The following is a 12,271-nucleotide window of genomic DNA, read 5'->3' on the forward strand; positions in this document are numbered from 1 at the left end:
TCATATGATTTAACACGTAAATTAATAATATGGGTCCATTTTTAATAATATCAAACCAAGGGATCACCACTGTGAGTTAGTGTAGCGCGGACCATATCGCAGTCCACATTAACGTCTGTCCGTTTGAATCCCCGTCCGTATTCCTTTTTTCTGTGCATGTACCGTGAGCGTAACTTGCTTGAGAAGTGCTCGAAACCGGAATCCGGCCTGGGGTTCAGTTCCGCTAGCCCTCATACTTGGGCACGCATGTTCCCAAGCGCCTGGCGGCGCTGAACAAGTATCAGCTCTGGTTTAAATATCTGTAATGTAGTTGGCTTCTAATTCGTTTGATAAAAGAATTTGTTTCGTTTCACGCAATGTTAGGTGTGTCGCGTTAATTATCGCGGCATCGTATAACAATTGTAGTCGAATTATTTATTTTATAAATTAAGCAATGACAGCTTGTAGAGGAAACAATTTACCCAAATGAAACAGAAATGCAAATCTCTTTCTCATATATTACTAGCTACATTTTCAAACATTGGTGGGGGTAAAAAACGAACCACTTCAGAAAGTAGTGAATACATGTCCCGAACGTACATTACGCATGGTGTGTTCGCTCCTCCAAAGATTAGGCCAACTGCTTAAACCGGAAAGAGCATGTCCGGGGTTTTAGTGAGATGGGACTAAGTAGCAGTTGGCCGTGTTAAATTTTTCTTTACGACAATATTTCATGAAAATAACATCTTTTATTTTTTATTTGTTTAATCCAGCACACTAACATAACAGTATTTCTACAGCATGCGTACATAGACCAATTATTTTCCTTCGTGTCGTTTCAACCTTTATCCCTTTTAACCTTAAAACATATTTGCATTCCTTTTTTTTTAATGAGGAAAAATGTAGATGAAAAAGTTAACATAAGAAATGAGGAAGCCCTGAGCACACGAGCCCTCGGCTGAGATAGTGTGTGTGGTGACGTAGACAGGCGAGGTACGGAATTCCAAACATTTTTTGCATGAACTCAACAGGTTAAGAGGTGGAACAAGAGGGAATTTTCCACTGCCTCTGTGCTGAAAAGTAAGTCGTTTAAAAGAAGTGCCATCACTATATTTCAGATACTGTAAACAAAAATCTCGTAGTCGATTTGAGCATGAAAAGTATCAGGAGTTACACCGTTATTTGGACCTGTTGCGCTTTAGTTCTTGCCACGTTCTGAATGATCAGGGGTGTGCTGGGATTTGTAAGAAATGTTTTGGGGGTTTTTTTAGGACTTTAACAGTACGGTGATGTGTTCGTTCATATATCTTAGTAATAGATTGTCCAGTCTTTTAAGGAATGCGTACACTTGGTTTGTTTTCAGGTGCTGTTTTGATTTAAATGGCGATTGAAACCATTGTCGCTCTGTTTTGTCTAAAATGCTATTAAAAGACTAAATTAATAGTCATCCTCGCAGGGATTATAGTAGGCCTATCATGCTTGCATCATTGCCGATGCAGTGTATGGATTCATGATTTTATTATCATCTTATACTGCGCATCCATCGCTGTTGGTCACATGTTCAGTTGGTGAAAAAGTGATTAACGTCCTATTTTTTAGGATTTGGAAACTTAAGTCGTTTCTGAGAAAATTTCTTAGTTAGTTTGTTAAGGTTTTTTTTCCCCCTGCATGTAATGCATGTGTTTTCTTCTAATTAAGGTGTACAGTTTTACTTAACCTATAACTTAGTGATCAGTGTTGAAACAGCTATGGTTTTGTATTTTCCCCTATTTGTGCATTTTTTTTCAAGATACTATTTAGTCGTTTGGTTAGACACTCTTACATAGACACACTTATAAAAATTATGTAACCAGTAGAAGAAAAAGTGATTTTAAGAACTGCATGTACAGTATACAAGGGTTCTTTCTTGGCCCATGTTCCATTGTTTCTTTTCTGACCATAGAGATGTGGAGGAATATGGCTAAACTGAGCTGGTCTGAGATCTGGGGGGGGAGTAGGTCCAGTGCTGTATCACTGACATTACTGTATTGCTGAAATTTCCTCGCCTCTGCACATCTTTGGTTTATCCAGGGCCTAATAACACTGGTCAACAATGACTGCTTCCTGCAAAAAAATACCTGTTCATTATGTATTTTTGCATTCTGAATCCAAATATGTTTTTTAATTTTCTCTATCGCCCATAGTTGATTTGGTCCCATAGTATGTACTCAAAAATGATGCACTGTACATTTTAGAAGTAAATCTGTACACATAAGTGTGATAGCAGCCTTATTTATGAATAAGTATGGCAGACTGGGGATGGTTGTAACACTTCTTGTTTCAGCAGCTCACGGAATATTTATGTTCAAGCTCTCAAATATTTATACCATCTTCCCTTATTTGTCTTCTGCAAAGAGTAAAGTTTCCAACCTCTCCACATATAACACATAATTCATTAACTGAGGCTAAATACAAGGAGTTCCACTGTTACAATCTGCCTCTCTAACAGGGTAACTAACACAATCTGCCCCTCTACCGGGTAAGTTGTAACAATAAGAGTGAAGATTATAAATAGAGACCACACCACAAAATATACATCCTAATCACTTTATTGTGCATATGCAAATATTTCAACATCTAGTAGTAGCTTCTGGATGCATACATATAAAGACTGTTAGTTAGGTACGTGGTCATATGATCCCGACACAGGTGGCCAGAAACAATGAAAAGCTTATTCACAGACATCCCTTCTTGCACATACCAACACAACACACATATAAAACAACCGATACATATACTAACCAATTTCTATATAGGTCTAACACACTAATGTGTTCCTGTCAGATGCTCAGTAGGCCTGCCTCATGTGGAGTAAGTACAAAAAAACAAATCTGCTGCTGCATCCTTTAGCTGCACAGTGAATACATTTTGACTGCTGTCATAACCCACACTGGGTAGCTGTCTTGATCCTTGTTCTCTGAAATTAATAATTTCTTGCAGTATCGGCTCAGTTAGAATATCCTTTGGTGACGGACTTTGCTGTCTTTCCCTGCCTCATCTCAACCGATGCAGATTTAAGTATGTGTGCACGCAGGGCCCTATCAGTTTTTCACCCGCTGTCTTGGCATGCTGAGAAAAGGAATATAAAGGAAAAGGAGGATAATGAAAATGTGTTTAGTTGTTACTATGGAGTTAGTAACACATTTTGTAAAGGTGCAAGAAACATCTCCATCCCTACAAGCCATTGTTTAGCTAGCTGTAGCAGCATGGTGGTTTGAAAATTAGCTTAGATTAAATGCCTCTCATTTTACCTAAGAGACTATTCTTTAATATAATGCAAGTTAAATAAAACTGAATCAGTACTAATAAAAAAATAGTACTTGGTCTTTCTTATCTGAAAATAATTTTTGGCTGTAAAATCTGCATACTTCTTCATACAGCTATGCAATTTCACATGCAAAGTCAGGAAGAAAGTGGTCATATATGAAACTGATCATACAAGTCTAAGGCCATCACTTATTAGTGAAAGTGATGTGGTTATAACCATCCCCAGTCTCCCCTAATATATATTTAATGTAAAATTGAATTGCCCTGTCATTTAAAAACCATATGTGACAGAAGAATTACAGGTTTTGTTGTCCAGTGTAATTATCTGATAAGCCAGTTCAGGCATGCTGGAGTTGGGATATCACAAAACTGCTGCTGCTTCCTGAGTCTGGAATTGTCCAACCCTGTCTAATATCGGCATAAATTGGCAGTGTTCTTCCTGACAAGCTGTTATGGCTATTTTGTTGCTATATCTCCTGCCTGTATCAGTATTGTCCTGCAGCATGGTGGGCGGACAGGGGAAGCAGAGAGATGAAGGTCTGATGATGATGCAGGAGCTGGAAGATCGACTAAAGGAGCACATTGACAAACTGGAACACATACGCCTGGCAGCTGCTGACCTCAGAGAAAGCCCGTTTGGGGTGCGAAACATTAACGATATTCTGTGAGGTTATGTAGGGTCACTTTTTGGTTCAGTGAAAAGCTTCCCAAATGTATGTTTTTTTCAAAGTGTCGGTCATTGTGGTCATCATCATTTTTGAATAGATTTAAATGAACTGATCAGTTTTCAGGTTATAAGATGAGAAGGAATCAGGTCATGATGTAATACAGTACTCTATACATTTTGGATAGAATTAGAACTAAAAAAGCACTGATTAATTATAAGATAGCATGTTGATTATGTTGTTATTCTCTGATCAAAACAGAACAATGGTGATCTGAGACAGTCGATCACTGAGCATGTGGACTGGCTGGGTCATCTAAGAGAGCGTGTGGAAGCACTCCAGATGAACACATCAGTATTTGTCCAGGTCTCAAAACTTTTACTTTTTTTTTTTTTTACCATGATCAGCTAAGCAGTTGAGTTTGTTTATGGTATTTAGTTCATGTTCTAGCGTTTTCACAGATGAACTCCAAGCCTCGCTTATGGAGAGGAAAAAATCAAGGCTTACGCAGCTCCTCCCGCTGGGGGTGGGGACCTCAGACAGATGATGCCCAGTCAGAAATTGGGTGGTCTCCAATTCGCACACGGCGTAACAGTGATGCTGCTTCTGAAATGTCATGTGCCTGGTGATGCACCTAGAACCAGATGTACAAAAAGTGTAAATTGGTGAAGTTCAGTTTTTCTGAATCGGTGCAATTTCAAGATGCATTTCTAGGTTAGCTGATTTCTTAATCAGCTAATTAAGCAAGAAAACATTGCAATTTTGTCTTTAAACTTCCAATGATTGTAGATCTATTGTGATTCTACAGTATATTGCCAGTAGTAAAATCTCAAATATTCATCACATGCACTTATGTATCTAAAAATAAAGCATTAATGGATTCTCTTACATGGGTAGAGTATGGCATTAATATTGTAATTGTAAGCAAATTCCTATTCATGGAAACTCATTTCACCTTAAATTGGCAAAAATACAGCATACGCTCATATATAGACTTATACAAATATTTAGGCCTCAGTTCTCGCAAAGCACCATGGTAGTGAGACCATTATAAAAATGAGACAAAGCATCCACCATGATATTCACTTTACCATTTGTGACAGCACAGCACATTAATATGCTACAATGCTTTTGGCACAATCACCTCAAGCACTGTTTTATTTTAGCACCATTAATATGAAAAACATTATGGAAATGAATGAAAAATGCTTTAAAAAAGTAAGCATGAATTCCACTTGAGCTCTTTGTCTTCAGAAAAAGTCTAATGCATGGTCTTAAACATTAAATATTAATTGTGCTTGTCAAGTATGCTTTGGTGCCTGTATGCATTTCTAAGCTGTTTCAGTAGTGATAACGAATCCATTCTGAATGGAAATGTGGAGTGGTTGAATTCTATACCAGCTCATCTGGAAGAGAAGGTAGAGTAGTGTTCTCTCACTGCCAAGTTCATGAGTTCAGTTCATAAGGGACGCATATCCTGCCATACAGATAAATATGTTAATTACTTTGGATAAGAGCATCTGCCAAATGCATTTAGAGTGAAAATGCGAACACTATTACATTAGGCATTGCAACACAATATAAAACATTCTAAAATCCCATTAAGGCCCGATAGATGGAGACATCACACCGTTTTATTAGTTTTAAACCCGCTAACCGATGTCTGAAGAAGAAGCTGTAGGAGTAGGCCATAGGACCCAGGGACGCATAGGAGGGGCGGCATTAACGGGGTTATGGACGACCTCAGGATTTTTATTTCTCACTGCAATGGAATACAATGTGTAGATGCGCATCAGCAAACCAAAACCAACCACGGACTGTCCCAATTCACATCTCAGCTCTGCTTCTCGTCTTTCCAACTTAGGCTGATAGCAGTTTGCCTCAAGATGTGCATCTAATAAAAAAAAAAATAACAAGCCTAGCTATTGTTGCAGTTTCGCACATCATGTCCACTGATTTGACAGTCTCGGAACAAGTGGAACCGGTCAATGAGTCCGAACTTGTCGAAGACGAAGAGCATTGGCTATATGGGGGTAAACAGCCTATACACCCGAATAAACCATTGTGTGACATAAGGCGCGTTTGCGCCTTTAGGACGGCCTGTCTTTGCTTTCTCAGCGGTATACCTCCAGAATCGTTCAGCGGGCAGGACAGACACTGCTACAGTCAGCTAATGTAACCTTTAACTGACGAGCCTGTTACAGTACCGCGCTCTTTAGCGAGCTACATGCACTAGCGATTCGGCCCATGAAGGGCTGTGCAAGTAAACGAGGCTCCTGTTTAATACATTAATGTTCGAGCCTTAAACACGGTTTGAATATCATGTTTTTCTGTGTTCTCAACCAGATGAAAACTCCAAGAATCAGTCTGTAAACAATGAGACGAGGTAAGATTATTATTGATAGGGTGTTTTTGTTTACTTACCTATTCATTTATTATGCAGATGTTTTTTGTTTTTTGTTTTTAATCGTGATTACATTTGTATATCACATGTGAAAGTCCGTTGCGAAAGTCGAGGAGACTGAAAGTTCGGAAATGAGTGTAGTCTGTGCTCTTCGCAATGTGTGTTTGCTGGGAGCAAACTTAACTGTTACTTATACTGTTGAATAACTGCCACATCAGCAGCAGATTGTCATTAAAAAGGACAGGAAATGTCACTCAGTTACTGTTCATGCCATGTGACCCTAGACCCTACTAACTGAAACCCCAATGCCATGTATGTACCCCAGGGAGAAAGAAGGTGTTCTGGATGGCAGTACCAGCATGGAAGACAAGAACAATACAGAACAGGTAGTGTGTAAAAACAGAAATTAAAAAATGAGTGAAGGAATGAATGAATGAAGGAACAAACTAATGAATGGCAAAATATATGTTTCATGAGCATGTAGGTAATGGTAACGGTAATGTCTGCATTGCCAATGAATTCTCAAAAATGTTGGTAGAAGGTGCTTGAGTTCTCTGACCTCAGATAGTTCAATAATGATGGACTGTATATAAAATAAATGTCCAGTAACAAAAATAACAAATCTGTTTATGATTGTGTATACTGTGAAATTAAAACATGTTGCAGAATAGTTGCATTCAGTAAATGACTTTTAATGGTCTTTGAGAGTCAATGACCAAACAGAATAAATTTGTTGGGCACAAAACAGAAACAAGTCCTTCTTGATTGCTTTTTGGGGAAAGATCTAATATGGATTAACAAAATTAACTTTTATAATTTATTGGGTCAGGCAGCCAAGAGTGTGAAGGAAGAGGAAGAAGAGGATAGCGATAGTGATGATGATGATGATGATGATGATGATGTCAAGGTCACTATTGGAAACATCAAGACGGGAGCTCCTACTTACATGTATGCTGCATCTGTTGTGATGATGTTTAAATAATCTCCTCTGCTCTACATGTCATGAGAGTTTGATCTGCTGTTTCTTTGTTTGCCGTCACCTTGCATATGAAAATTGTCACTGAAATGTGAATTGTAATTTTCACAGGGGGACTGGTATAAACCTTAACATAAAACCAGTGCGGGGGTATGGAGTGGCATCTGCTAGTAAGCAACAACTATTCACACTCTTATCAAAAAAATTACAATTATATTTAAACAAAGTAGATCATTTTCCCCTGTGGACTGTTTGTGGACATTTATGACTGGTATTCAAAGCACAGAAGGTTTGCTGTCATATCTCTTTTTCTTTGTTTTACTTTTGGGTCTGATCTTTGCCATGCCAAATTCTTCACTGTCATTGTGGAACAGACAAGCTCCAGTCTAAAGGTGTGGACATGGAGGCTCTCAGCGGTTTTAATGGATTGCATGCAGTGGAGACAGACACGGATATGTATGAGGACAAGCCGTGGAGGAAGCCAGGTATGAACGTCTGCTTTAGCTTGGCTACGGAAGCTGTGGATTCACTTCCCTTCTCTCGTGAACATAGATTTTTTTAACTGTGATCTAATTTAGAACAGTTCTGCGTAGGATGCAAACGTAAACAATACAATATGCATGCATGTGTGTGTGTGTATTTATCTTTTGATACATCCTTTATTGACTGTGGGGTATTATTCTATATATATATATATATATATATATATATATATATATATATATATATAAAGTCTGTGTGTGTTTTTATTTTTAGATATTCTTTCTTTATTCACTGTGGGGTATTATTCTGTGTGTGGTGTTTTTGTTTTTCTTTTGATATATTCTTTCATTATTACTTTTGGGGTTTTATTCTATATATGTTTATGTGTGGTTTTTATTTTTATTTTTATAGATTCTTTATTGACTGTTGGGATTTTATATTCAATGTTTGTTTGTGTGTGTGGTTTTTATATTTGGTTTGATATATTCTTTCTTTATTGATTGTTGCGGTATTATTCTATATATGTGCGTGTGTGTATGTGGTGTTTTTATATTTGGTTTGATATATTCTTTGTTTATTGACTGTTGGGGTATTATTCTGTGTGTGTGTGTGTGTGTGTGTGTGTGTGTGTGTGTGTGTGTGTGTGTGTGTGTGTGTGTGTGTGTAGGCGCCGATCTGTCAGACTATTTTAACTACGGCTTTAATGAGGAGACATGGAAAGCATACTGTGAGAAGCAGCGAAGGCTTCTGCTGGGCCTGGAGCCCTGTCTGCCTCCGAGTTTCCACAACAAAATCACAGTGTGTTTATAACCCTTCTCTTCTGGCTGACCCTAAACATATACATCAGAATGAATGCATCCTACTTAGATATTCCTCCTCAAATACTCTCTCATACAGCAAAATGCATTAAACATGCTCTCAATCAGCAGGAGGAAATCTGCATGTAGCATAAGCTGTGCTTTTCACCGCCAGGTTAATAATGAAAGTCTTGTCATGCCTTTGAGGTCCAGCAGGGTAGGACAGTCAGTTTGGAGAAGGATGTTGAAAGCTCTGCAGTCAAGCTGGACTTTAAGTCTGACTTTTCTACGCAAGTCATGCCAGCTACCAGCAGGCTAAAGGCTGGGCCTCCACCCAACAGGTGCCTTGGTCCCTTCAGGAAATACACCAACACTGGCCTGCCTGCTAAGTCACTTCACTCTTCACTCACGTGTTGTTTTGTTGTGTATTTTGTCATTTCCGTTCGCCCTTGAAATAGTCTGAGGGACATGGAACAAATGTACATCGGTCTATATTAGCATCTACACCAGCATGAGAAGTGATCCTCATTATGTAATGGTGGCAAACTTGACTGCCCCATAGCTCCTGGCTATCCTCATGTTCTCCAGGAAAATGGCCGGAACAATCGATGTGATTGGTGGACAGACAGGACCAATCCGCCGGGTTGAAGGCCGTAGGAGAGAGATGCAGGAACAGAATCCCATTCAGGTGAGAGATGGAACAGAAAAGACAGAGGATTAGATGTGTTCAGTTAAAGAACAGAGGATTAGATGTGTTCAGTTAACAGAAAGAACAGAGGATTAGATGTGTTCAGTTAAAGAACAGAGGATTAGATGTGTTCAGTTAAAGAACAGAGGATTAGATGTGTTCAGTTAAAGAACAGAGGATTAGATGTGTTCAGTTAAAGAACAGAGGATTAGATGTGTTCAGTTAAAGAACAGGATTAGATGTGTTCAGTTAAAGAACAGAGGATTAGATGTGTTCAGTTAACAGAAAGAACAGAGGATTAGATGTGTTCAGTTAACAGAAAGAACAGGATTAGATGTGTTCAGTTAACAGAAAGAACAGAGGATTAGATGTGTTCAGTTAACAGAAAGAAGGGATGATTCGATGTGTTCAGTTAACAGAAAGAAGGGATGATTACATGTGTTCAGTTAACCTAAAGAACAGAATTAGATGTGTTCAGCTAATAGAAAGGAGGGAGGATTAGATTTGTTCAGTTAACAGAAAGGACAGAGGATTAGATGTGTTCAGCTAATAGAAAGAAGGGAGGATTAGATGTGTTCAGTTAACAGAATGAATAGAGGATTAGATGTATTCAGTTAACAGAAAGAAGGGAGGATTAGATATGTTCAATTAACAGAATGGAGGATTAGGTGTGTTCAATTAATTCCTCACTTTCTGATTCAAAGCTGTGGGTGCTTTTATTTAAATATTAAAGATCATCTCAAATACACAGACAAACATACAATATTTGTTTGTTGGCAATATATTGCAACACTTGACAATACTTGGCCTCATTTTTAAATTTTTAAATGTGTTGTACAAATTATATATTTAATGATCAGTCATGAAAGTAAATGATCCAACTCACCTACACCTCCCAATTCTTTTTTTCTTATTTTATTTACTTTTTTAAAAAATTGTGAATTTAACCCCATGATGGCCCCATGAGGCTAAATGTAATCACTTTTGTAATTCTTTGTTTGTATATTATAAGCCTCACAAACTCTGTTTTCACATGATTGGGTTGAAATTTGCACAAAACATCCAAGAAACCCAAAGGATATTTTGCAAAATGTATTCATGTAACTATTTGATTCTGAATGTTTTACAGTAATCAAATTAATAAACATAACAAACATGAATAATTTATAAGTAAATTAAGAAACATAAATGTTTACTCAAATGCAAATAAAATATCAAATATAAGGGAACCATAATTCTACACAGTAAAATGTGTTTGCAAGAAAGTCAAAACTAGTGGAAATACAATTTTTCTAAAATTAAAGATTTTGTGTTTGAGTAAAAAGTATTTGTTTATTTAGTGATTATATTTAATTACTGTATTCCAAAACAAATAGTTACATGAATACATGTTGCAAATTATCCTTAGGGTTTCTTGGATGCTGAGTGCTACTTTCAACCAATCTAGTGGGAAAAAATATGCATTTGGTGAGATTTAGAATACACATAAGTATTATAAAAGTGACGAAATTGAGCTCAGAACCTCAAAAATTAATAACTAAAAACCATATTTGGAACTAAAGAGTTTTTGCAACATCTCAGGAATTTAATAGATGCTTTCACATGATTTTTTTCAAGAAAACCCATGACATGAACTGGAAGGTCTAGGTGAGTTCACCTCTTTGATTTGAAGAACATGCTTGCTATGTGCCTACAAATGCAATCAGTGTTTCCGTAAATTGTAACCACACCTCCATGATGTCTCACAGGTTCTTGGTGATCATGGCAACAAGGCACAGCCTTTAACTCCACCCACAGTCCCACCTCCCCTCCCAATAGGAGTGCCTCCACCGCACTTCCTGCAACGCCCACCTCCTGTATCTGGCATGCCCCCACACATGCAACCACCAGGTAAACGACCCACCTCACCTCCATCCCCAGTCAAGGGTTTACTGGTATGCGGGTTTATATGTATGGGAAGCACTGTGAGAATAATATTGAATTAAAGATAAAGATCATCGTTGTCGTCATTGTCTTGTTGATCATGATGTTCTTGTTCCTTCTATAGGTATACCTCCACCTGCCCTTCCAGGTGAGAACTGGAATCAGTGAATAGGAGAAAAGCACAGCATGGTTAGATGGAGTGAAGTCAGATTTTACTCCTAGATATTCTAGACAAAATGTCAGCATGCGATTATGTGTAAAAATATGAGTGTTGATGTAAGAATGAGATGATTTTGGTTGGTTTTTAGACAGTAGAAAGATTATCCTAAATGCACAACTCTACGATCGGTTTAACTGCCTGTTTTAAATGCAGCCAAAAATACAGAGAACAGCACTGCTGGTCTTATAATGTTAAACACAGCTCGGAGATTTGAAATCAGTGTTTTTGCCCCAGGTATATTCCCACCTCCTCTGGCCCCTCCACCAAACCTGATGATGCCACCTGTCAACAGGTGAGTAGCAGTGACTGCAGTCGCATGTAAATGCTTGTCTCATTTCAAATTAATTAATCTCAACAGAATATTTTAATAACATTAGGTTTCAGATCAGCTATAATAATTTTAAATGTGCCTGTTGTTTTATGCTTTACTATATCCAATCACTTTTTTCTTTGTTTTAGGAGAGTCTGTATAGAAATTATAGTGCATAATACCAGTGTTAATGTCAAACTGGAATGTTGTTACACTCAGCAGACCACAGAAGGCCACTTTTAAACATGAAAAAAATATAACATCCACAAGCAGTATGTAGACATAGTCTCAAATACCTCAGCATAACAGAACAAATCAGCATTATGGAACATTTCTCACAAGATCCAAACCAGTGGCCACACACAATAACACAAGTCCAGATGAAAAAGCATATTAAAAGATAATCAATAGCAGCAGGATGAACTCTAGAGAAACATACCTGGTTAGATCCACTGAAATACCTCAAAATTCAATGCTTCCTTGGCCATTCAGTAGAGTGAGTGTTAACCAAAACATAATA

At 37.8% G+C, this 12,271-nt stretch overlaps 1 protein-coding gene and 1 long non-coding RNA gene across 2 annotated transcripts in view; both read left to right on the forward strand.

The window, feature by feature from the left end:
• The first annotated feature begins 733 nt into the window (after positions 1–733).
• On the forward strand, positions 734–4,838 carry LOC118241571. The gene is made up of 4 exons (XR_004776201.1): positions 734–1,059; positions 3,775–3,926; positions 4,212–4,316; positions 4,412–4,838. It is a non-coding gene; the product is annotated as an uncharacterized LOC118241571 (long non-coding RNA).
• A 779-nt stretch (positions 4,839–5,617) lies between these two features.
• Positions 5,618–12,271, forward strand: part of LOC113587078 (pre-mRNA 3'-end-processing factor FIP1-like) — a 9,563-nt gene continuing 2,909 nt past the window's right edge. The window contains exons 1-12 of the mRNA XM_027025588.2: positions 5,618–5,983; positions 6,297–6,336; positions 6,680–6,740; positions 7,184–7,302; positions 7,442–7,500; positions 7,705–7,815; positions 8,481–8,611; positions 8,818–8,951; positions 9,199–9,298; positions 11,047–11,188; positions 11,346–11,369; positions 11,676–11,733. Of these exons, the coding sequence (XP_026881389.2) occupies positions 5,896–5,983; positions 6,297–6,336; positions 6,680–6,740; positions 7,184–7,302; positions 7,442–7,500; positions 7,705–7,815; positions 8,481–8,611; positions 8,818–8,951; positions 9,199–9,298; positions 11,047–11,188; positions 11,346–11,369; positions 11,676–11,733 (1,067 nt within the window). The 5' untranslated portion in view covers positions 5,618–5,895. The remainder of the gene's footprint in view (positions 5,984–6,296; positions 6,337–6,679; positions 6,741–7,183; positions 7,303–7,441; positions 7,501–7,704; positions 7,816–8,480; positions 8,612–8,817; positions 8,952–9,198; positions 9,299–11,046; positions 11,189–11,345; positions 11,370–11,675; positions 11,734–12,271) is intronic.

Source organism: Electrophorus electricus, chromosome 6 (assembly GCF_013358815.1).
Source record: "Electrophorus electricus isolate fEleEle1 chromosome 6, fEleEle1.pri, whole genome shotgun sequence".
Classification (NCBI taxonomy): domain Eukaryota; kingdom Metazoa; phylum Chordata; class Actinopteri; order Gymnotiformes; family Gymnotidae; genus Electrophorus; species Electrophorus electricus.